Source organism: Nuphar pumila, chromosome 2 (assembly GCF_984573655.1).
Source record: "Nuphar pumila chromosome 2, dmNupPumi1.hap1.1, whole genome shotgun sequence".
In the NCBI taxonomy this organism is placed as follows: domain Eukaryota; kingdom Viridiplantae; phylum Streptophyta; class Magnoliopsida; order Nymphaeales; family Nymphaeaceae; genus Nuphar; species Nuphar pumila.
This window is the reverse complement of record NC_143250.1, coordinates 146,668,728-146,693,006: the sequence shown is the minus strand read 5'-3', so window position 1 is coordinate 146,693,006 and position 24,279 is coordinate 146,668,728. Positions and strand designations below refer to the sequence as shown.

Genomic DNA, 24,279 nt, shown 5'->3' with positions numbered 1-24,279 from the left:
GTCTTAGAGTACATATGAGCATGATAGAATCACATATAAAGTTTTTTACTACCTTATAACATATATTAGCATGATAGAATCACATATACAGTTTTTTTACTGTCTTAAAGCACATATGAGCATAATAGAATTACATATACAGTTTTTTTACTGCCTTAGAGGACATATGAGCATGATAAAATCACATATACAGTTTTTTGTCTACCTTAGAACACATATGAGCATGGTAGAATCACATATACAGTTTTTTTATTGCCTTAGAGCACATATGAGCATAGTAGAATCACATATACAGTTTTTTTACTGCCTTAGAGTACATATGAGCATGATAAAATCATATATAAAGTTTTTTGCCTGCCTTAGAACACATATGAGCATGGTAGAATCACATATACAATTTTTTTGCTGCCTTAAGGCACATATGAGCATAGTAGAATCACATATAAAGTTTTTTTACTGCCTTAGAGTACACGTGAGCATGATAAAATCACATATACAGTTTTTTGCTTGCCTTAGAACACATATGAGCATGGTAGAATCACATATACAGTTTTTTGACTGCCTTAGTGCACATATGAGCATGATAGAATCACATATACAAATTTTTTACTGCCTTAGAACACATATGAGCATGATAGAATCACATATGAAGTTTTTTTACTGCTTTATAACACATATGAGCATGATAGAATCATGTATAAAGTTTTTTTACTGCATTAGAACACATATGCGCATGATAGAATCACATATAGAGTATACTATATTTCAGTATATTTTGTTTATCAATACTAACATTTCTTTTCTCTTGTAGGTTGATGGCGATAATCAGCGTAGTGGAGCTGAAGAGACAGATAGAGACACTGAACAAGAGGACGCACAAAATCTTGACGATGATTAGATTTATGTGTTGAATTTGTTCTACCTTCTTTTTGTTTAAAAAATGTAAATGTTGAATTGTAAATAATTAGAACTTGTGAATTTTAAAGTGGATTGATTAATTGTTTTAGTTTCCTTTTATATGTATTTTGATGTGTACTTTGTTTTTTATTCACAAGAAATATAAATTGTACAAGCGATATAAATTGTATCACGAGAAATTTTTTCTCGATATTTAATTTTCAAATATTTTTTTTAAATTTTTTTTCTTTTTTTGTGACGGATTAACAACGAATATATCCGTTGCTAATTAGTATGGGCATTGAATTCAACAACATATTAGCGACGGTGATAAATTCGTCGCCAAACCGAAGCCGTCGTTTAGTGAAGACGGACTTGCGACGAATTTTGTCATTCGTTATTCCGTCGAAATTTAGCAACGGAACGGGTGACAGATACAGTCTGCCGCTACTTAGCGACGAAATTGGCGACATATATATGTTGTCGCTTATTAGCGTCAAAAAATTCGCGATGGAAGATATCTGTCGTTAATCTATCTCTAAACAGGTTAGCGACAGATTAGCGACGAATTTAGGTTGTCCCTAATCCGCTGGTTTGTTGTAGTGTCAATTGCAACGATAACATGTAATTACTCAGAGAGAATTAAAGCATGCCTAGGTAGTTAAAATTGTAATTCTTCAAATGAGAGAGAGATAGAGATTTTAAAATTACAGGTCGACCCCACCGCGGGGTCACATGCATGGCCAGCAGGGTGGCTGTGAAGGTGTCGAGTTGAAGACCCCGGATCAAACCTCTCTACTATAGGGGTGGTGTGTGTTGCTTTCAGAGGCAGGCCACATAAGGCAGGGTGGTCATGGGGCCCCACTCGGGGTTTTCTCAGGCTTCGTCAAGGGTTCCTCGTTATAAAACAATTGCAGGTGAAACATGTAACACATTTCATTTGGAAAAAATTATACACAATAATTACATCCTTAAAATGCAATAAAAATATAATAAAGAATCAACTTTGTAGCATCGACTACCGGTTTCTACTTTTATTTTATTTAGAATTATGATAGATATGTCAAAATAACCAGTTTACCTTTACCAAAGAAACTATAGCACATTCTAATTTCAACAGCTTAACTCACCCTGTATTGACTTTCTCGTCTCAATCAATAAAACTGGTCAACAATTAAAAACCGTGATTTGATGAAGTAATCTTGAACTCTAAAAAAAAAATGATCTTTGGTATAAGACGATAAAGGTAGAAAAATAAATAAAAATTAAGAATGAAAAAAATCATATAGACATAGACACGTCCATAGGGGTTGTAAAGAAATGGGGGTATTTCATATCATATTTGCTTAAAGGTGACAAAGATTTGGGGTATAATTGAGAAATTGAAAAACTGATGCACATATAGTAAATGGGACCAAACGTTTGGTGGGCAATTGAAAATTATCCTAAAATAATTATTATATATTCAAAGGTTTGCCTTTTTGGAAGGGGAACCGGCCAATCCCACCACGAGAAGCAAATTTTACAGGTTGGGTGCCAACGTGGGGAGACATGGAAAGCCACTTCTTTCGGTGAAAGGGAAATCAGATGCCCTCCACTTTTGTTGGGTTTCCACATCTTTTACTTGGATACCTTCCTTACCTGTTCAAACCTCCATTTTTGGTCAGCTCTCTCTCCTTCCGATTGGTTCACCCTCCCTACATTTGCCCTGAATTCCTGACATAAAAGATACATTCACACACACAGTTGGTGATCTTTCAAACCATGAAAATCATATACTAAGCCTGCAAAAGTTGTGCATTCCTTAAAGAGAGAGAGAGAGTTGGTCATCTTTCAACCCATGAAAACCATGTACTAAGCCTGCAAAAGTTGTGCATTCCTTGGAGAGAAAGGGTTGGTGATCTTTCAAACCATGAACTAGGCCTGTAAAAGTTGTGTATTTGAGAGAGAGGGAGAGAGTTGGTGATCTTTCAAACCATGAACTAGACCTGCAAAAGTTGTGTATTAGAGAGAGAAAGAGAGCTGGTGATCTTTCAAACCATGAACTAGGCCTGCAAAAGCTGTGAAAGTTGTGTATTAGAGAGAGAGAGAGAGAGAGAGAGAGAGAGAGAGAGAGAGAGAGAGAGAGAGAGAAGATGTTGCAGAGGGCGGCCACCAGTGCGCATTCATGGTGGTGGGCGAGCAGCATCAGGACCAAGCAATCGAATTGGCTGGAACAGAACCTTCAAGGTAACCTCATCTCAAGTCGTTCCAATTTGTTGATGGCTTTCATTCAGCTTGTTGCTCTCAACGAGGGAATCATTTAAATCAACAAAGGAATGAAGTTGTGACAATGTTATTAGTGTTAGTCCAATAAAATCATGCCAATTTTGGTTGATGTTAATCAATATAACAGCGGTGATAATTTTCAGATGAATTGATCATATTTCTCTTCTTTGAGTAATCGTTTGATTGTAAATTCTTCATGTTTATCTGTAGGTACTAGAGCAGATCACTGATATATTTAGGATCACATATATAAAATCGAGATCTAAGCACCAGAATCCTTATGAACTCATACCATTTCTTTTTTCTTACAAATCAGAACCAACAGATGCAATCATTAGCATAAAGACCAACAAATTTGTTTTGTTTTGTTTTTAACAAAATGCACACATTAGTAAACATTTTATTTATTGATGAAAAAGGATGATGCAAGTTTTGTTGTGTTCTCTTTAAACAGGCTTCAAGAGTGAATATTAACAATTAAACTATTATAATTATAATAAAAAAACGTCGTTGGATATACAGATATGGAGGTAAAGGTGCAGTCCATGCTAAAACTCATTGAAGAGGATGGGGATTCCTTTGCAAAACGTGCAGAGATGTATTACAAAAAGAGACCAGAGTTGATCCACTTTGTGGAAGAGTTCTACAGGGCATACAAAGCATTAGCGGAGAGATATGATCACATTTCAGGTGAGTTGCACAATGCCCGCAGTACCATTGCAACCGTCTTTCCGGACCAAGTCCCTTTTGGGATTCATAATGAAGATCCTTCCAAAGAGAAAGTTGGTGCAGTGACCAATCGTGCTGAATTCAACAATGGTTTATCAAAAAAACCACCACCACCACCACCTCCATCAGGAACTAAAATGTCAGAATCAAAAACTTTGAAGACAAGCAATTCGATTAATTCTGATCCAGGGATTGATACAGGGATGGCTCAGAAAGAAATTGATAAGCTTCAGAAAGACACACTGGTATTACAGATGGAGAAAGAGTTCATCAAGAGCTCATATGAAGCTACGCTAGCAAAATACTGGGAGTTAGAGGAACAAATTTTGGAGATACAAGCCAAGATGTGCTTCTTACAGGAAGAACATAGGCTTGGAAGTAGCATCGAGGTCGAAGAAGAGCAGAATTTAATGGCAGTCACAGCTCTGAAATCTTGCGAGCAAATGCTTGGCAGTTTGCAGGAAGAGCAGCAGAAGTCGATCATAGAAGTTGACATCGAATCTGAAAGAATTAAGGAACTGGAAGAGAAGTTGAGGCTCCTCAAGGATGAATTCCTTAAACGCCATCCAGAGAACTGTGTGCTCAATGATCAGGAAGAGCTAAAACCTGCACATCCGTCCATCAGAACATTGGAAAAAGAAGTGTGCAATCTAAAGAAAGATAAGACTGAATATCAAGAGATGTGTCAGAAAATCGTGAAACATTTGGAAGTAGATGCCAATGATTCTCTTAGTAATCCTGAATTTGGTCAACTCATTGATGAGCTTGTAATCAAAGTTGTCACTCTGGAGACAGAGGTTTCATCCCAGAATGTACAGATTATGAGACTGAAATCAGAAACAGATCATCTGCAAGAGCACATGCAAAGCTTGCAAGAAGACAACGTGTCGCTCGTGGATAATTCAAAGGCAATGATTAACAGAATAAAAGACCTGGAAGAAGAACTTCAGGGGATTCAAAATCTTAATCTTCTCATCGAGGAACAGAAAGCCCAGCTTCAAGCCCAACTCACAGAAGCAAGTAGCAATCTTGTTGATCTTAATGAGAAATTGAAAGGCCAGCACAATCATAATGAAGGTGAAAATTCGGTTTTGATTCCATCAGGAAGTGGAGAACTTGCTGCTAAACATTGTGAAGAAAAAGATGCCAACGAAACTGCAAATGCTGGAAGCTCGGTTTCAATCCAATCAGGAAGTAAAGAACTTGCTGCTGAACTTCATGAAGAAAAAGATGCCAGTGAAACTCTAAATGCTGGAAGCTTGGTTTCAATCAGAGAACTTGCTGCTAAACATTGTGAAGAAAAAGATGCCAATGAAATTCCAAATGCTGGAAGCTCGATTTCATTCCAATCAGGAAGTAAAGAACTTGCTGCTGAACTTCATGAAGAAAAAGATGCCAGTGAAACTCTAAATGCTGGAAGCTTGGTTTCAATCAGAGAACTTGCTGCTAAACATTGTGAAGAAAAAGATGCCAATGAAATTCCAAATGCTGGAAGCTCGATTTCATTCCAATCAGGAAGTAAAGAACTTGCTGCTGAACTTCATGAAGAAAAAGATGCCAGTGAAACTCTAAATGCTGGAAGCTTGGTTTCAATCAGAGAACTTGCTGCTAAACATTGTGAAGAAAAAGATGCCAATGAAATTCCAAATGCTGGAAGCTCGATTTCATTCCAATCAGGAAGTAAAGAACTTGCTGCTGAACTTCATGAAGAAAAAGATGCCAGTGAAACTCTAAATGCTGGAAGCTTGGTTTCAATCCAATCAGGAAGTGAAGAACTTGCTGCTGAACTTCCTGAAGAAAAAGATGCCAGTGAAACTCTAAATGCTGAAAGCTCGGTTTCCTTCCAATCAGGAAGTGAAGAACTTGCTGCTGAACTTCATGCAGAAAAATATGCCAATGAAACTCTAAATGCTGGAAGCTTGGTTTCAATCCATTCAGGAAGCAAAGAACTTGCTGATGAACTTCATGAAGAAAAAGATGCAAATGAAGCTCTAAACGTAGAATGTCAAGATGAGAAAGATGTCAAGAAGGGAATGCAAACCAAAGAAAGCAATCTCAGAGGTGGATTCCAAGAGGGAATTGAAGGACCCAATTCTGAATTTTATGCAGAAGTTAAATTCAGGGAAGAATCCACTTCTGAATGTGATGATGAAGTTAAACATGGGGTGGAACCAGAAACTGGTATTGAAATTACCAGTACTGATAGTGAATTGCAAAACCTGAGCTTAGAATTGGTCGATACACAAACTTGGCAAAGATTTTTAGAGGGGATGGAGGACAGAGAGAAGACACTGTTGACAGAGTATACATCAATTCTTCGGAGTTACAAGGAAACAAAGAGGAAACTTTCTGAATTAGAGAAGCAAAACCAGGACTCTATTGCAGAAAAAATGGCAAATATCAGGTCATTTGAGATGGAAAGTGCTCGCAAAGATGCAGAAATTCAGTCCTTAAAGCAGAAGCTGAGCATACTTCAAATGGATGCTGAACATCCTGAGACCAAATTTATTCAAGAAAACAAACTAGCAGCGACCAAATCCAGCAGGTTGAAGGATTCAAACGCATTTCCAATGTCTGATGATTTGGATAATCAAAAAATGGTTGATTCTGGAGATCAATGTACTGGAAATCATGGAATGTCAGGAGCTCCCCCTACCGAAAAAGAGATCAAAATTGTTTTCACTGAAAATGTTGGTCCAACTTCTCCCATGGAAGAGAAATTCAGGAGAGACATTGATACTTTACTGGAAGAGAATCTAGAATTCTGGTTGAGATTCAGCGCCTCCTTCCATCAGATACAGAAATTCCAGACAGCTATTCAAGAATCTCAAGTAGAGCTGTTGAAATTGCGAAACGAAAAGAACAAGGAGGAGGACAGTGACCATTCTACGTCCTCGGCCGCTAGCAGCAGTCATAGCCAGAACATGAAATCCAGTGTCGAGGCGATTCAGAAACAGTTGACAGAGTTGCAGGGTGAGCTGTTGGTATGGTTAGAACAGAATGCTCTGCTCAAGGATGAACTGAAGGACCGATTTTCATCGCTCTGCAGCATACAGGAAGAACTATCTCAAGTATCGAAAGTGAATTCCAATAGTGGTGGAGCTGAACTAACAGAATATCAGGCAGCAAAGTTTCAAGGTGAGGTTCTAAATATGCAACAAGAAAATAACAAGGTTGCGGATGAACTACAGGCTGGTCTGGATCATGTTAAAGGGCTGCAGCTGGAACTTGAGAAAACACTGCTGAAGTTCAAAGAGAACTTTGGATTGTCAGGAAGCAAACACCACCACCACCAGCATTATCGTATCAATCATATGAGGAACACACTGAGCCGGACAAGAATTCCATTGCGGTCGTTCATCTTTGGCAGTAAGCCGAAGAAACCATCATTGTTTTCTTGCGTGAGCCCAGCACTGCAGAAGCAGTATAGTGACTTAAGAGCAGGCCTCTAAATGTAGTCCATGTAGTCTTTATTTTGTAATTTTTGTTCATTTTTGCAATTTGGATTGAACCATGAAGGCTTGATTCTTCTACCTCTCTCTCTCTCTCTCGCTGTGTGTGTCACTCCAGCTTAATCTTATGGCTTGATATTTTTTATAATGCAAAAAGAGGGGAGGACTTGTGTTGATATTTTTATAAACAATGGGGCCTAAAACTTAACTGCATTACTAAATAATCTGCAATTGACAGGAATTTTTTTAAAGGGTTAATATTTGGTGCTATTGCAGGCACGAACTATTGAGTATAAATCACCTTTTCATATTTTGTAGATTTTCTTTTTTTATATCAGACCTTATGAATGTGATCTACAAGGTTGTTTAATAGAAAATGAGTTTTGAATCGTGTGACTGTGACATGTAAGCAGGTTTTTGAGGTCTTTAAAAATCAACAGCCAACATTGCACTGAAAATTTAATGGCTCAATAAATCTTATTTTTAAATCAAAATAACACGATCTAAGGTTTGGTCCTTAGCAAAGGAACCATGGTGGAAACATTTATGTGATCGAATTTAGTTGATAAAGCTTGAGATTATGATTTCCTTCTCGATAGCATCAAATATTAACCCTTTGAGAAATTAGGTGGAGTAAAGAGACCCGGAAGGTTTTTGTGAATGATATTTGTCTTATAGAATATAAAATCCAGAATACCAGATGCTTAATTGGAGAGAAGGGGGAATGTGAGATTTGAGACGCACATAGGTGATAAAACGTTTTTTTTATAATGAGGCAAAACCACTCTCCTTACAGGCAGAAGAGATGCCACATGACCATATTCCTGTTTTGGTGGTTGCAGTGTAAAACTAAATGAGTACTAGGGCTGGTAAATGAGTTCAGTCAACCAAGCTTTGGCTGTTAATTCGGGCTAGGCTCCTTAAGGGTACACCCCTGCTCAGGCTTCGCTTGTGAGCTAGTCATGAGTTGAGCCCAGCCCGAGCTTGATACGATCCGATCACGAGCTGGCTCAGTTTTTAAAGAATTTATTTTTAAAGCTTGATAATATATAAATATATATGTATGATATAGAATACATGCATAAAATATATAATATTTTAATATATAATTATAAGATGAGCCTATATGAGTCAAGCCGAGCCGAGCCGAGCTTGCCATGTTCATGCTTGTAGCAAGAAGCATACAACCACACCTAGTCAGGTGTGAGAAGCCCTTGTGGGCAATTTATACTTATTATTGAAAATATTAGGCATTCAATAACAACAGTGGTTGCTCAATATCATGCTAAATTATCTACTAAATGCGATGCTTCCCCTATCATAATTAGGGGTGAAAGATTGGTCCATAAATAGATTTTTCCCTGGCAGAGCCATTTTGAGGTGTTTTTTTTTTTTTTTTTGACAATGATGTAGATGACCCTCACTTTTATTGGAAATACCATTGATAACCCGCAAGTTAGAGAATAGTATCCGTAGTGACAAACGTTCAAAACGGCAAAATCTCGTTTTTCAAAAACTCGCAAGAAATTGAAATTTTTTCATAAAATCTCGCATATTTTTGGCAAAATCTTGGCAATTAAAAAATATTTTTATAAGAAAATATTAGTAAACTTTTTTAAAAAATGATAATACATGGTTTTTTCATGATAAATAGCTGTTTAAAACTTAAATATCGCAGTATTTATGTTTTTTCATAAATCTAGTGATATTTTGAAAATCTCACGAGAAATTGCCGTTTTAAACTTTCAGGCCATTTCTTGCGAGATTTTCATAAATCTCATGATATTTGTCACTTTGGAAAAATACAAGGAAGATGGCCTACTTTGACACTTATTGCCTACAAATTTAGGTGTCTGATTTTTCAGGCGACAACTTACATGGGGCTTGATTTTTCTAGGTGATAACTGATATGGCGCCTGCTTTTTTCAGGTGACAATTACATGACCAAAGCACCTATTTTGTTAGGTAAGGGTAAAACTAACAAAAAAAAATCAAGTGGTCATGCTTGACATATTTTGAATAGTGAATTGGCCATGTCTGATGTATTTTTCTAGTCTCAGCCAAAACAGTGAATTGGTCATTTCTGACGTATTTTTCTAGTCTCAGTCTCTCAGCCAAAACAGTGAATTGCACCATCTACGTCATTTACTGTTTTATTTTTATTTTTTTCCTAAATGATTCAAGTAGGCCATTGTTTCTCTCTGCCTGCAGTTAATCAAAGGGAAGCATCAGAAGAATAGCCTTTCCTTGGTCCAAACCTTGCAGCTCCGAACTGCAATTTTTGTAACTTTTGAACAAGATTTTTTTTCATGAGAAATGGAGATGCCACCCCCAGGATCAGAGACCTAGTTGTGTTGGTTATGCCTGCCACACCTACAGTCGCTTTTTCAATGGTGTAAACCCATGGTGCACCCCTTGTCCTGTCTTTGCCTTTTCTTATATGCAAGGGGCTGACTGACACCCATGGAAATGGAACCCTGACCACCCATATGGTAACCAAGAACCACTCCCATAACGCCAAACTCCTTTGGGCTAGTTTCTACCAACTAAATATCCTAAATACTAAGCTTCCACACAAATAGGGCTAAGTAAAGATGATTAGGTTAGATCAAAACCATCATAACCTAAGGGGTCTTGTGTTTGAATCCGCTTAGGGGATTCAACTTGGCTAAAAAAAAAAACACAAAGTGATGGCTGTGATTTGGGAAAATCCATTTGTGGACCAACTTTTTGCCCTTAATTTTAAAAATAAGCATCACCTTTTTTAAATTCCTGAAATATGTATGGCCAACTTTTTTTATATTTATAGGGAGAAACCATGCCCAAGATCAGAGACCTAGCCGCGCTGACTGCCAGACGTACTTACGGTCGCTGCCCGCGTAAAACTCCATGAGCTTTACCCCAGGGATGTGTGGCCAACTTGAAAGCACATTCCCTTAGAAACGTTCCATGGCATCCACAGAAATCCCTGTGGCAAGCCACTCAGAATTGCAATAAAATTTGGGATTAGCACGGTTCTGCATATAATTGGGCTTGGATCAGGACCAAGGTCCAATTCAAGATTAGCACATCCTCTACCAAACCCATGATTTGACCTAGGAATGTCAATGGATCAGATTTTATATGATATCCAACCAAATCCAACTCTGTTTAGTCAGATTTGGCAAGCCAATACCATATCCAATTATAATGATATGACTTGATTTTTTGTTACCAAATCCAATACATATGTAGATTCGATGAATATCCCAATCTGTTTACATGTAAAAAAACTAAATTTCATAGATTATCCGAATTTGAATCCGTTCAACCAACATCTGACTAGCCAGATATGGTATTTAGTTAAATCCCACATGAATCCTAACTGTTTACATCCCTAATTAGACACTGCAGGAGAAGTGGAATTACATTACATCCAAAAAAAAGGGCAAAAAATTGACACACTGCCTGACTGCATAACATCGCTAAAAATATAAGAGCATTTCATGAAGAGCTTACGCCCATTTCAAAAATAAATTTGCAATATATTAATTTTACAATTTTATCAGATTTTTTATCTTCATCAGATTTAGACACCATAATAAAAAAACCTAGCAAAAGACGACAGGGGTGTCAACGGGTCGGGTTTGGTTCGGACCCAGGTGGGACCAGACCTGGCTCTGATTTTCAGGTATGGTATCATGTCCGGACCCGAGTCTAATCAAACCCATCATAAGAGAAACCATACCTGGACTCCATAAGAACTACATGAACCAGACCCTGACCATACCTAGTAAAATACTATTTTTATCATTTTTACATTAAAAATTTGAAGGTCTTAATCGGAACTCAGGTCGGGCCCAAGTCTGGTATAAAATTTTACAAACTATACCCGGATCCATGTATTAATCGGACTCAAGTCTTACTATTTATCACCATACCTGGACCCTATAAGGTTCGGTAAGGGTTGGGTCCAGGTAAACCTGACCCGTTGACACCCCTAGGTATAGACCTCCTTTGTTATGGTAAGAGGTGCGATGTGCATGATGCAAAAAGTGAGTGAAGGAAATGCTTAGGCACATGAAGCACGAAATGTTTTAAGGCTTTGTTAGAAAGCCTTGAACTTTCACCAGCTCCTCATGCTATCTACTGTTTTGGCATGAAAATGGTGTTTCCCTATAAATGGGATCCTCAAACCAGAGCCTAAGAAACATAATAGAAAGCAAATACAAAACAATAGAAATGATTATAAAAAGACAAAAAATGAAGTTAAAATGTGTTCTACACTATTATAAAAAAATGCTTGTACGGTGGTATACACACTTGATTTACATAGATCTGAGGGCCAAAAGCAAAATCTTACCTTTGGATCATGTTTAACATATTTTATTTATTATTTTCATGTGTTGGTTGACTCTTAACATTTTTAGACCACTGTTATTTTCACGAATTGTGAGCCATTGATTTTTGTTGTCTCAAAAAATAAAACCTTATGGTGCAATAAACATGATAAAACTTTTTAATAAAATAAATAAATCATATTAAACACATCTGTATGGTTAGATTTACCATTTGGTCCCTAGATCTATGCAAACAAGAGTGTGACCAAGGGGGGCTCCACGTGGTTGGTAGGAGCTTTCAGTTCCGTCTCCTTGTAATGGGACGTTGCAGGTTCAAAACACAGTGGTACGATTGAATAATAACTGGTGGGGGTCTGCCTAACAGCCTATGTCCAAGCTCGTCTCCAACCCAAGTCACTTTTCAAAGAGACAACACATACTACGTTAACACTTTCCTGTTTAAGTATAGAAAAATAATATACATATTATAAACTCTAATTTCTTTATATAACTATGTAGACTGAGCCTAATCGGGATTATTGAGCCTAACCAAGCTGGACTAGGCTTGGCTTGTTTACATGAAACGAGCCTAAACCTTTGTTCAAGCTCAGTTCATTTATTTTTCGAACGAGCTCGAGCCAAGTTAGCTTTGTTCGTTGAGAATCCCTATCCCAGCTTGCCTTTCAAAAGAAAAAAAAGTGTTCCAGCCTATGGTAGATGGTATTTAGTAAGGATTTAATAAAATACCACCAATCCTTGACAGGTGATTGGGAACCATGTTTTGGGATAAGACAATGGTGTTTAATGGAGACCGGAGTAGAGGTGGTGCAATTTAAGCTATATCCTCACAATTTGGGAGTAGAGGTGGTGCAATTTCAGCTATATCCTCACAATTTGACAACTTCAACTCCATCTCCCCAACACCAGCCCCGAAACAGAGACCAAGGTTTTATAGAAAAATAATCATTACATAGATTTTGTTATAAAAAATAAATTAAAAAACGTACAATCTTTTACATGAGAAATAATTATATTGAAAGAAGCGAGTTACGAATTTACATGAGAAAGGCAGTTGACCCAGATGGTATACCTATCGAGGCTTGGAAATGCTTGGGAGAGAAAGGTTTAAAATGATTGACAAATCTTTTTAACAAGATTTGACGGACAAACAAGATGCCTAATGAGTGGAGGAAGAGTACTTTGGTACCTCTATATAAGAATAAGGGTGATATACAAGATTGCACAAACTATCGTGGTATAAAACTCATGAGTCATACTATGAAACTTTGGGAGAGGGTAATTGAGTTTAGGTTGAGGAAGGTTGTCATGATATCGGAGAATCAATTTGGTTTTATGCCTGGAAGATCAACTATGGAAGCTATACATCTTAGACAACTTATTGAGAGAAATAGAAAGATGAACAAAGATTTGCATTTGGTTTTTATTGATTTGGAGAAGGCATACGATAGAGTAGCTAAGGACGTTCTCTGATGGACAATGATGAAGAAAGGTGTTTCTCTCAAATATATTAGTATAATTAAGGATATGTATGAAGGAGTAGTAACCAATGTCCGCACTTGTGGAGGGGTGACAACCAATTTTCCTATAATGGTTGGGTTACATCAAGGATCTGCTTTAAGCCATTTCTTATTTGCTATAATGATGGATGAGCTTACGAGATCAATTCAAGAAAATGTGTCGTGGTGTATGTTGTTTGCTGATGATATTGTTTTGATTGATGAGTCTAGAGTTGAGGTTAATGCTAAGTTAGAATTATTGAGACAGACATTGGAAGCAAGATGTTTTAAGTTGAGTAAGAGTAAGACAAAATATATGGAATGTCGGTTTAGTAAGCAACAAAGTAGTGATGAGAGTGTAGTGAAGCTTGGTGAGCAAGAAATACCAGTGGATGATTGTTTCAAATATTTGGAATCTATTATTCAAAAGTACGAAGAAATTGATAGAGATGTAAATCATAGGATAAAGGTTGGGTGAATGAAATGAAAAAGTGCAACTGGAGTGTTGTGCGATCGTAGAATGTCATTGCGGTTGAAGAGAAAGTTTTATAGGACGACTATTAGGCCTGCTTTATTATATAGAACGGAATGTTGAGCTGCCAAGAGACATCATATTCAAAAAATGAGTGTAACTGAAATGCGTATACTTAAATAGATGTGTGAAAATACAATAAAAGATAAGATTAAGAATGAGATACGTAAGAAGGTGGTAGGCATTGCACCCATTAAAAATAAGATTAGAGAGAATCATTTACAGTGGTTTGGACATATTCAGCGAAGGCCTAATGATGCTCCAGTTAGAAGGATGGAGAAATGGAAAAATATATTAGTTAAAAGAGGTCGGGGTGCATTGGATAAAAATGATTGGATGAGAAGGATTCATGTGGAAGACCCATAATGATTTTCTTTGTTGGTTCATATCGTCGACCCCAATTGTTTTGAGATGAAGGCGTAGTTGTTGTTGTAAGCTACGAATTTGAGGGACTCCAGTTCATCAAGTTTCCCAAACAAACAAGAAGCATGTAATTTAATATGATTCCGAAGCAAGCTTCCTCTCGGACTCACTCCAAAAAGAATTAAACAACGTAGAGACTAGACCTGAACAAAATATTATAAACTGCTTGAATGCCAAATTATAAGTATATTGTCTCAGGACTAGAACACTACAATTTGTTACTACTACCAAAAAACTTAATCTCAAGTAAAGAATGTCCTGATTGCAAAGAAAAAAGTGGAATAGATATCTCAACCAGAAAATAAAAACTCAAACGGAAAAGTCTGCCTTGTTAGACTTCCTATGCTTTAAGGCGTCCGTAGAACTTGGCCTTTTCCTCTGTGGTCTGGAAGCGACCATGGCCAAACTTGGATGAGGTGTCAATGAATTTCAGCTTGATCTCTTCCATGGCCACACGGGATGTCTGCTTCAGCAAGGACTGACGGAGCGTCACAACTCGCTTCTTGGGACCGACGCAGCACCCCTTGATAAGAATGTAGTCATCCTTCACCACACCATAGTGAGGGAACCCTCCCATGGGTGTTACATCTTTGTCAGTCCTGTCCACAGTGAGAAGAAATCAGAAATGCAGCCCTCATGACCATTTTCGATCTTGGATGAATAAAAATCCCAGCTAATTTGTTCATAACCCAGAACCATGTTTGAAACTAAGAAAGCCAGAGCAAACAAAAACACATGAAAACATTGTATGAAGACAACTAACCTATCAAACTCTGTAAGGGCCAAATGGGATTCCTGTCCAGTCTTGCCGAGCTTGTAGATCTTTTTGTTCAGTTCCGTGCGGTGGTGATATCCATTCTGTCCAGCCCTGGCAACAGTGAAGGAAACCCTAGCCGGATGCCAAGCACCAATACAAGCTACCTTGCGAAGCCCGCGATGGGTCTTGCGAGGCAGGCGGGTGACACCCCAACGAGTCACAACTCCCTCATACCCCTTACCCTTGGTGACACCAATAATGTCAATCATCTCATCCTTCTGGAAGATGGCATCAACAGGGATTTGTTTCTCAAAGAACTTGTAGGCATAATCTACCTTCTCAGCCACTGTTCCACCATTCACCTGTATCTCCATCAGGTGAGCTTTCTTCTGTTTCAAACCCTTCATTTTTCTGATCTGCAGGGTGGTCAAGCAAGATAACATCTAAGTAGAGGAATACATAATTTCAGTACAGCATTATGCAGCCGGCAGCAGAGCACTTTAACATGTATGCAAGCAACACAAAAATATAAAATATGATCAAGCTCAACCAAAAGAAAAATCAATAATCAGTACAACTACAAGTAAATCAAGATTTGTACCTGAGTATGGGCTAGGACTCTAACAACAGATGCATACTTTTTCATTTTCTCCAGCTCTGCCTCAATCTCCTTCTTCCCGGTTTCACTCTCATACTTCTTTGAGTACTTTGTAAATGCCTTCTTCTTGGATTTGTACCAGTTCTTGTAGAATCTCCTCCTCACCTCTTCACTCAAATGCTGGGCCCAAACTGTGTTCAATGTACGAAGGCCACGTGGTGTCTTGATGTAACCAACAACTCCAACAACAATCATTGGAGGTGTTTCAATGATAGTCACCGCCTCACATGTTTCCTTCTTGTGAAGCTCTGAGACAAGAATAACATTCATAAGAAATGAAATGACTTGACACTGAATAAGATTGCTAATCAGAAAATGTTCAAATCAGATACAAATAATCTACATTTACAAAAAAACACATTTGAAATGGTTTTGGCGGAAGATGATTCGTTGAAAAATGACCTACCCCCGAGAAGTTAGAAACAATCAAATGCACAGATGAAATACAGAGTCAGACCCAATCTATGCATCCTTGAAATTCTGGAAAACTTTAGACCATTGAAACCATCTAAGCAGTAAAGCATAAATCATTCGGTTTGTTTACTTTGATGATTATCACAATTCCAAAAACTTATTAAAGAAAACTTAGGTGACGGGATCTCATAGCTAGTCCACTCAGTAAGCATGAAGTGCATGCTAATAAGAAAGGTTTAATATATCAATAGTAAGATAAAACAAAGCTTAGAGTAACCTAATTCAGGAGAGACATACAAACCAAGACAACTTTAATTGTAGACAACAGAAAAAGGAAACTGCAAAGTGCAAATAAGATTTAGCATGAGTAAAGAGTCAAACAACAAAATGTAGACAATTTGATGATTAATTAGCTTACTTGATCCAGGCTTGTCCACCTCCCTGACAATGTGTGTCATTCCAGCCTTGTATCCGAGAAAGGCTGTAAGCCGGCATGGCTTGCTTGGGTTGTCTCTTGGGAAAGACTTCACTGAGGCATTTCACGAAACGGACACGATAATGAATGAGTAAATTACAATCATAACTAATTACAATAACAAAAAAAATGGTGCACATCCATCCTTAAATCAGTCAGTAGCAAGGATTCAACTCAAACAATCAAACAAAAAGGAAAATGACCCATAACTGTCTTGACACCACACAACAAGGAAGCCCAAAACCGCACATTTTATGATTCATATAGGAAGCAAAACAAACTCTAACAAAAGGAAAGAATCATTCGGTAACAAGTACAACATAATTCCATGAAATGGATAGAAAAGGAAATGCTTCTAAGAGAACGTGGAAAGAGCAACCTTATGCATGGAAAAACAATAAGAGAAGGGGGGCTCAATAAAAGGAGGCAGACTTTACTTTCCAAGGAACATAGAACCCACCAATAGGGATTCAAATTCAAAAATTAACAAGGATGTGTAACAATTAAGAGGCACAGTGGCAATGAATCTTGCATTTCAAGGATCCCCGGCATTGGTGAAGAAATTGGAAGCAAAGTAAAACTACACGAGAAGAGGACCGATTACATGGAAACACGAACTCCAACATACCTACTTCACCTAATAGTCAAAACAAACAAAAAGATGGCAACACATTTATTTCACTCAATAGTGGCCACAAGATAGAATATGAAGTTTCATAGGTTATTGGTATATAACCAACAAAAACAAATGTCAACATATGCATACAATCTATTAAACTACAGGAACCTACCAAGAGTGATAATTCGATCAAGTCAATCAGGAAACCCCCTTCAGAGGTTGCTCAGCCATCTTCATGAAAATAATACATGGGTCTTGAGTATTCCAAATATATCCAATACTCAATGCCGTCATGGAAATTAAAAGTGGGTACAGAACTACTGAAGTATCCTCAGGATGATCCATGTGATCATCATGAAACTTCAAGCAGAAGTTTAATCTAGAATGCAGGAGAAGAGACTGGATGAGAACTCAGAGAGGGCATCGATCGAAACATCTGCGCCAAACTAATAAATATAAGAACCAAACAGTATAGGACACAGATCGGACATGAGCTCGTATGGCTGTGGCTCGGGCCAAGCAGAGGACCAATTGTGCAACGTATATAAAGTAATAAATGAAACTAAAAAAAATAGAGAACCCAAACAATGCTAAAGCACGTTATCTACTTATCCTCATCCCAAATGAACTCAAGCAACAAAAATGTATCAATCTTCGCTAAACAAAGAAATCGAGAATAAAACCTCTCCCTCCGAAAACACTATAATTGATCGATAAATTCGATCTAATATTCCAAACAATTTATGATCCCGAGCATGGAACGTCTCCATCGCAATAAACACTAAACCCTATCACCTCTAGTTCACAGACAGACAGCAGCAAACCGACGCGAAATTTCCACTCCTCCCATACCGATCGGCCGAAGCCACTGTTTCGACATTACGACACTTTCCGAAACATCGACGGATCGGAAGCAACTTATACGACGCGCCAAGAGGTAAAGAAAAAATCAAGAACTTAATGCGCGAAAATGAAAACAAAAAACAAGCCGTTCAGAGGTTCGATCACCATTCCGGCGACGAAAAGGTAAGGAGAAATGGAAGCAGAAGAACTAAACAGATAAGAGGAGGAGGAGACCTTTGCCGCGGTGGCGGGAAGCCCTCTTCCTGGGGAGGAACCCAAGAGAGCCGTGCCTTGGGTGCTCGAACTTCCGGTGAGACATTGCTTTCTCTCTCTCTCTCTCTCTCTCGCGGGGAAAAGACTCCACGCCTCTCCCAAATGCAGAAATGAAACCCTAGGGTTTTGCTGTTCTTAGATAAATGCCCTTGGTTTAATCAAGTTTTGCAGAATTGCCATCAACGATGTCATGGCTGATGGGTTGGGTTCCATATAGATTGGACCCGAACCCACTTCTCCATGTCTCGTAAAGTCGTCAGTAGGCACGGATCAGGTCGCGTTTTAGGCTTTGAGCTAGATATGTGACCGAATCTTGAGACCGATTAGTTGGATTTAGGGGTGGAAACAGGCCGAACTTGGGCCGGGTCTTGACAGATCTGAATCTGATTCCAAAATGTAAATAGTATATCCAAATCTGAATCCAAAATAAGTGTCTTAATACTGGATCTAAAAAAATGAAAAAAAAAAAGCTATTTACTTTCCATGTCAAAAAGATGTAATTGGATTGGATTTTGAATCAGATCAATTCTGGGTTTGACTTAAAATGCTGATCCAAATCCGACCCGAATCCAAAAGTAATCCAATTGAATGGATCTGAATTCGATCTGAATGTACATTCGGATCTTATATAAAAGATACATATTCAAAAAAACATGTCGGGCTCGGAATCTCGGATAGGGTATCTGATCATGTCCAGTTCATTTGCAGCCCTAGTTGGATTTGGTAAAGCGTGTGATATCCGATTAGTTGAATTTGGTATGCGGGCTTGCTTGCGTGTCTGAATCTGAACCTCAACCAAATCCAGATATGACGGATAATCTTATCTGGTTACATATAAAATATATCTGATTCACTAACTGGATCCAGATCTTGTATGGCCTTTTCATACCCAACTCTGAAACCAAATTCACATCTGATTAAGCTGCATCCAAGCGGGTCTGATTCAATACAGACTAAATCTAAACCGATTCCCGCCTGTTTATGTCTCTAGTAGGTAGAGGTAAAAGTGGGTTGGGTCTAGACCATGACAGAAATGGATCAGAACCATGTACTTCATGCGGGAATAGTCCATATCCAAATCTGCATCTGATTAGGAACATACTTGTCTGCTTGTCAGATTTTCTCGGGTCCTGATTCAGAACTGGTTGGGAATATACCATTGGATTCAGATTGAGATCCAATCCAAACCAGCCCATCTTGTTAATATAAAACAACAGAGCTTACCCGATCTAGGTTCAAACCAGATAAGGACCTGGAACCTATTATAACTCATTAGTCAGATCAAATACAGAACTAGAGCCCATTTTCTAAACGGAAAATAATCGTATTGTATGGTAAAACGACATGCCGAACAATTTTTTAAATTTATCTCATGTCCAAATTCGTAAATGCCTAACTTCTTTAGGACCTTTTTAAACTTTGCATGAGAGAACCTCTTGATGTTCGCATGATATATCGGTACGCTCTCCTGGTATTGAAAACTCTCCTTAAGATGTAGATTCATACTTTTTTTGTGGACCTTACAAAGTTTGCAAAACCAAATTTGTTAACCTCTTGTAATTGAAGTACGCATAACTTCATAAATACCATATTAAATTTGTATATATAGTACAACATTCACGAAATATCATGCAAACCTCTCTTCAGTAATCGATCCTCAAGGAGATCCGCAAATATGTGGTTATCTGCGCAAATTTTTTGCATATTGATTTTTTTTAATCACATGCTTATTGAATCATATATAAAGTCATTTTTGTTTATTTTATTTTATTTTTTGTTTATGAAAATACCCTTATAGACACTCATTTTTTTCAAGATGCCCAAATACTAATATTTTATGAAAAATCAAACCGCATGTTGGAGTTCACAAAGATGACATCAAAAGAAAACCCAAAAATCTATTGGACGCAGAGCTGGACCTGTAAAGAGGCCAATGAGGCTTGGGCCTCAGGGCCCTTGGGCCCAAAAATTTTAGGGGCCCATTTTTAAGGCCCGAGCTCCCCATAAAAATTTTAGGGGCCCATTTTATTATTATTTTGATTCTTTAAACAAAAATTCGAAGGCGCTGCCCCCGAACTCCTACTATTAATAGGGGGCCCATTTTTTCCCTAGGCCCCAGGCCCCATAAAACACAGGTATGACTCTGATTGGATGACTAAAGTAGTTCAGTCATCCATCACATGGATGACTATCTCAGTTTAGTCATCCGACCTTGGACGACTATCTCAGTTCGATCGTCCAGCCGATCCAACATTTGCCTTGTCCCTTCTGAATGACTATCTCAGTTCAATCGTTCGTCCCTGGGCAGTTATTTCGGTTCAGTCATCCAGTTTATTCGACATTTGATTTATCTTGTCTCTAGAGGACGACCAAACTTATTTAGCTATCCATCTAGAGACGAACAAACTAGTTTAGTCATCTAATCAATTCAAGCAAATAAGGCACATTCACCTTATCTTCAACCACTTTTGCATGTTTTAGAGAGAATATTCTTCTCCAGATAAACTCTCTCGGGAAGGACTTCTCCCAATTAACCTCATCTCTTATTCGAGATTAGTACGAATCCATTTAAACCAGATTCGAACATAAAAAGTCTCATGATTCGGATTTGTTCTGAACACCTACAAATAAGGGCTCGCCCTTATGATCAGAAAGAAGGAGGAAGACGCTCGAGCACTGGCTCTGAGAAGAATGAACGCAAGACCGCCAAAATCCATCTCTTCGATCTTCCTCACTTGTACGAAGGTTCTGCTGGAACAATGGCAGAAAACCCTCACTTTCCTACAAAAGTGTTGTTGAACAGATGAAAAGAATGAAAAGAACTCTAAAGCCTAAAACAAACCCCGGAACCAAAAAAATGCATTTGTTTATCTATTTTCTCTTTTATTCTTTTTATTTGTTTATTTTATTCATTTAGTTAATTTTATTAGTTTAGATCAGATTCTTACATGTTTCTTTTGTTCATTTGCATTATTCGTTGTGAGTTACGCTATAGAATCAAAAGACGTGCTTCGACTTTACCTTCCCTTTGGCGAAGGATGGTCAAAATTTGAATCTGATTCATTTCAAAAAGAATTTTTTTTATTTAAAATGTAAACTTTCAAATTTATTTATCAACAATTTTTTGCAATCATGATGAGACCTCGTTTTCCTTTAAAATTTTGTAACTAGTCATGCATTTCAGTCTCGATTGTTTTTTGCTCTTTTGGACAACTAAATCAGGTTTAGTCGTCCACCCAATTCTTTTCAGAGACTTGACAGTCTAATGGTTTGTCTACATTCCTGCATTTTTTTAGCTTTCCATAATATTTGTCTTGTTTGGTCATGCTTTTTTCGCAGACTTGGTCATCTGACCATGTCTGTGTATTGTTTGCACGTCGTCTACTTTGTCATCTCTGACAAGTTTGGTCGTCCAGCCAGACTTTTCTCCTAATAGGTTTGGCCATCAAGCCAGACTTTATTTTTGACAAATTTGGCCATCCGATCAAAATCTATCTTTATCTCATGTTCTGTCTCTACAAATTGGTTGTTCAAGTCCTGCAGATCCCTTTTGCGGACTTGACCATCTTGACCCTGTGACCTCATTACAGACTTTGTCGTTTAGGCCTTGCAAGTTTCCTGCAAAGTTAGTCGTCTAGGCTCTGCAACCCTTCGCTCTTTGGTCGTCCAGGGCCTTTTTCTGTTTTAGCTGTCAGGCCTAGTTTGGTTGTCCGACTCTATTTAGCTATCTTGCCTAGTTTAATTATCTAACTAGGTTTGGTTGTATAACTCTCTTTGGTTGTCCGAGACCTGTTATCCTGAGCCTTAATTTCATTTAGTTTTCTTTTATTCTGAATATAAATATTTTTGCATTAGGATCATGCATAAATATTTTGTTTAGATTTTTACCATAGTTTTAGAAACCATTGCTGGATAAATTGCATGACATTTAGAAATTAAGAAAATATAACCTTCAATAATTTTAGGATATTGTGTAAAAACCTTGTTTTATTAATTGTGTGCTTCCTAATTTTTCCTATTCTCTATCTTTTAGGATTAAAGTCCTCTTTTTGTTTTAGATTTTCAACTCTCCACTGTCCTATAATTTGGATCTTTGGATTTTTCATACATACCTTTATGTTGTTAGCTTGGGTATATTGGTAACAGTACCATTCAAAGCTGGAACATCCATACTAGTGCTCTTCGTTGTTAGATTGAGTACATAAGGTAATGAATCTGGAAGGAAACTCCTATCCTAGAACCCGAAGAAACATCGCAGATTCGTAGAGTACTTTTCAAAGAGACTTAGAATATTCGTCTGGTTGCAAAAATCTTTCTTTACTTGTTTGGGCTTCTCTGAATCACATGTTTGGGGTATCATGAATACATGATCTCAGACCAAGAAGACTTATCCCCTATCTATTGAGAAAGAACCACCAGAGGAAAATCCCCACTTATGGGATGCTATCCCATATGTTTAGACTCATGAGCAACCGAAGACAGTGTCATAGATTAGGAATTTCTTGAGATTGGTGGGCTATTATTGTCAATTCGTGCATGACTTCTCACGTATAGATGCTTCAATGACTCAACCTTTGCAGAAGGAGGTGAAGTATGTATGATCACCTCAATGTGAGGAGAGCTTCCAGGAGCCAAAAAGGAGGTTGACCTCAACCCTAGTGTTGTTTTTGCCTTTTGGGATGGGTGGGTTCCTAGTGTACAGTGATGCTTTGAGTACTGACCTAGGTTGTGTCTTGATACAACACAGAAAGGTCATCATGTGCGCTTCTCGGTAGCTGAAGGTGCACGAGAAGAACTACCCCACGCATGACTTAAAGTTAGCGATTGTTGTCTTTATTATGAAGATTTAATGTCACTACTTGTATAAAGAGCAATTCAAAGTTCTATCTGACCACAAGAGCCTTAAGATCCAACGTCTCTTTTGGATTTTAGACCATAACAATGGAAAAGTCAATGACCCTCTGTTATAATTGTTCTCCAAAATTAAATGGCTAACATATATGGATAGATGTCTTGAACGATGATGATGTAGAATCAATGTTATTTAGTGGTGACGTTTACTTAGTTGCTCAAAAAGTTAAATAAAACATTATTGCTTTTAGAGTCAAACAAGAAGCAATTGATGAATGAAATGATGAAAATTATGTAGAGAATGTGTATATATCTCAAGTATCATTTATCAAAATCAGTTCTTTGGCAAACATCCAATTGTCTCAAATAGTGAACGATATTGATATCCAAAACATTAAACTTAGACACTCGGACGACATAAAGTTGCCCGAACCGATTAGGGATATAGAAGTTTGACATATAGACAATGAAGAACTTTCATGAATAATTGATGTTGTACATGATCAGAGGATTACTACAAATGATAATAAACCATATAGGCAAACCAACATCGATAGTCTTCATGGCAGTAATTTGAATATCATTAAGCCTTCCAGAGCAGATAACAAATCTAGGTACAAGTTATTGGACATTGTAATTTATTCTTGAGATATATGTGTGATAATAAAGATGTTAATTTTATAGTTAATCTTGAATATTGAAAATGCAAGAATATTGCATGCATGAAAGCAAAAGAAACAATAGATACAAAAAAATTTGATTTAATTTATGCAATCGAACAATTAAATAGTTGTAGCAGTGATCACATTGACACATGATAATCAAATGATATTTATGATAATGACTACACCATGTCAGATGTGCTGGACTCATAAATGATAGGAGAGTACAAAGACACTAATGACATAAGAAAATTAACGACGGGTAAAAACGATGCACAAATGACAAATGGGAAGTTGAACCCTTGGTAGTAATTGCAAATCATTAAAGCATAGGCATCTCAGTTGTATGACGAGTTGAGTAACAAAAAACTTAATTAAAAACATTTCTAGTAGTTAACAATAGGTTCAAACGATTAAGAAAATTGCTTTTGTCAAAATATTTAATGATTTTTAGCAATATCATGAGTTTTTGAAAGTTCATGTGATCAAGAATAACTATAAAGCAAAATTCGTGAAGAGTTGTAATAACAGAGTCACTATCATATGCATAAGAAAGAATCAACAGACTATTGTTGATTGCCCCTGGAAGA

The 24,279-nt window shown here is 37.5% G+C and overlaps 2 protein-coding genes across 2 annotated transcripts; one reads left to right on the top strand and one right to left on the bottom strand.

The window, feature by feature from the left end:
- Nucleotides 1-3,032: 3,032 nt before the first annotated feature.
- LOC149847540 (protein NETWORKED 2D-like) lies at nucleotides 3,033-7,421 on the top strand. The gene is made up of 2 exons (XM_089994192.1): nucleotides 3,033-3,126; nucleotides 3,688-7,421. The coding sequence occupies exons 1-2, from the start codon at nucleotides 3,033-3,035 to the stop codon at nucleotides 7,344-7,346; spliced, it is 3,753 nt and encodes a 1,250-aa protein (XP_089850318.1). The 3' UTR covers nucleotides 7,347-7,421.
- A 6,854-nt stretch (nucleotides 7,422-14,275) lies between these two features.
- Nucleotides 14,276-18,281, bottom strand: LOC149847539 (large ribosomal subunit protein uL3-like). The gene is made up of 5 exons (XM_089997085.1): nucleotides 18,138-18,281; nucleotides 16,385-16,495; nucleotides 15,496-15,800; nucleotides 14,901-15,310; nucleotides 14,276-14,736 (listed from the first exon to the last, which is right to left on the bottom strand). Exons 1-5 carry the CDS (start codon nucleotides 18,220-18,222, stop codon nucleotides 14,478-14,480), a joined length of 1,170 nt encoding a protein of 389 aa, XP_089853211.1. The 5' UTR covers nucleotides 18,223-18,281; the 3' UTR covers nucleotides 14,276-14,477.
- Between the last annotated feature and the right edge of the window lie 5,998 nt (nucleotides 18,282-24,279).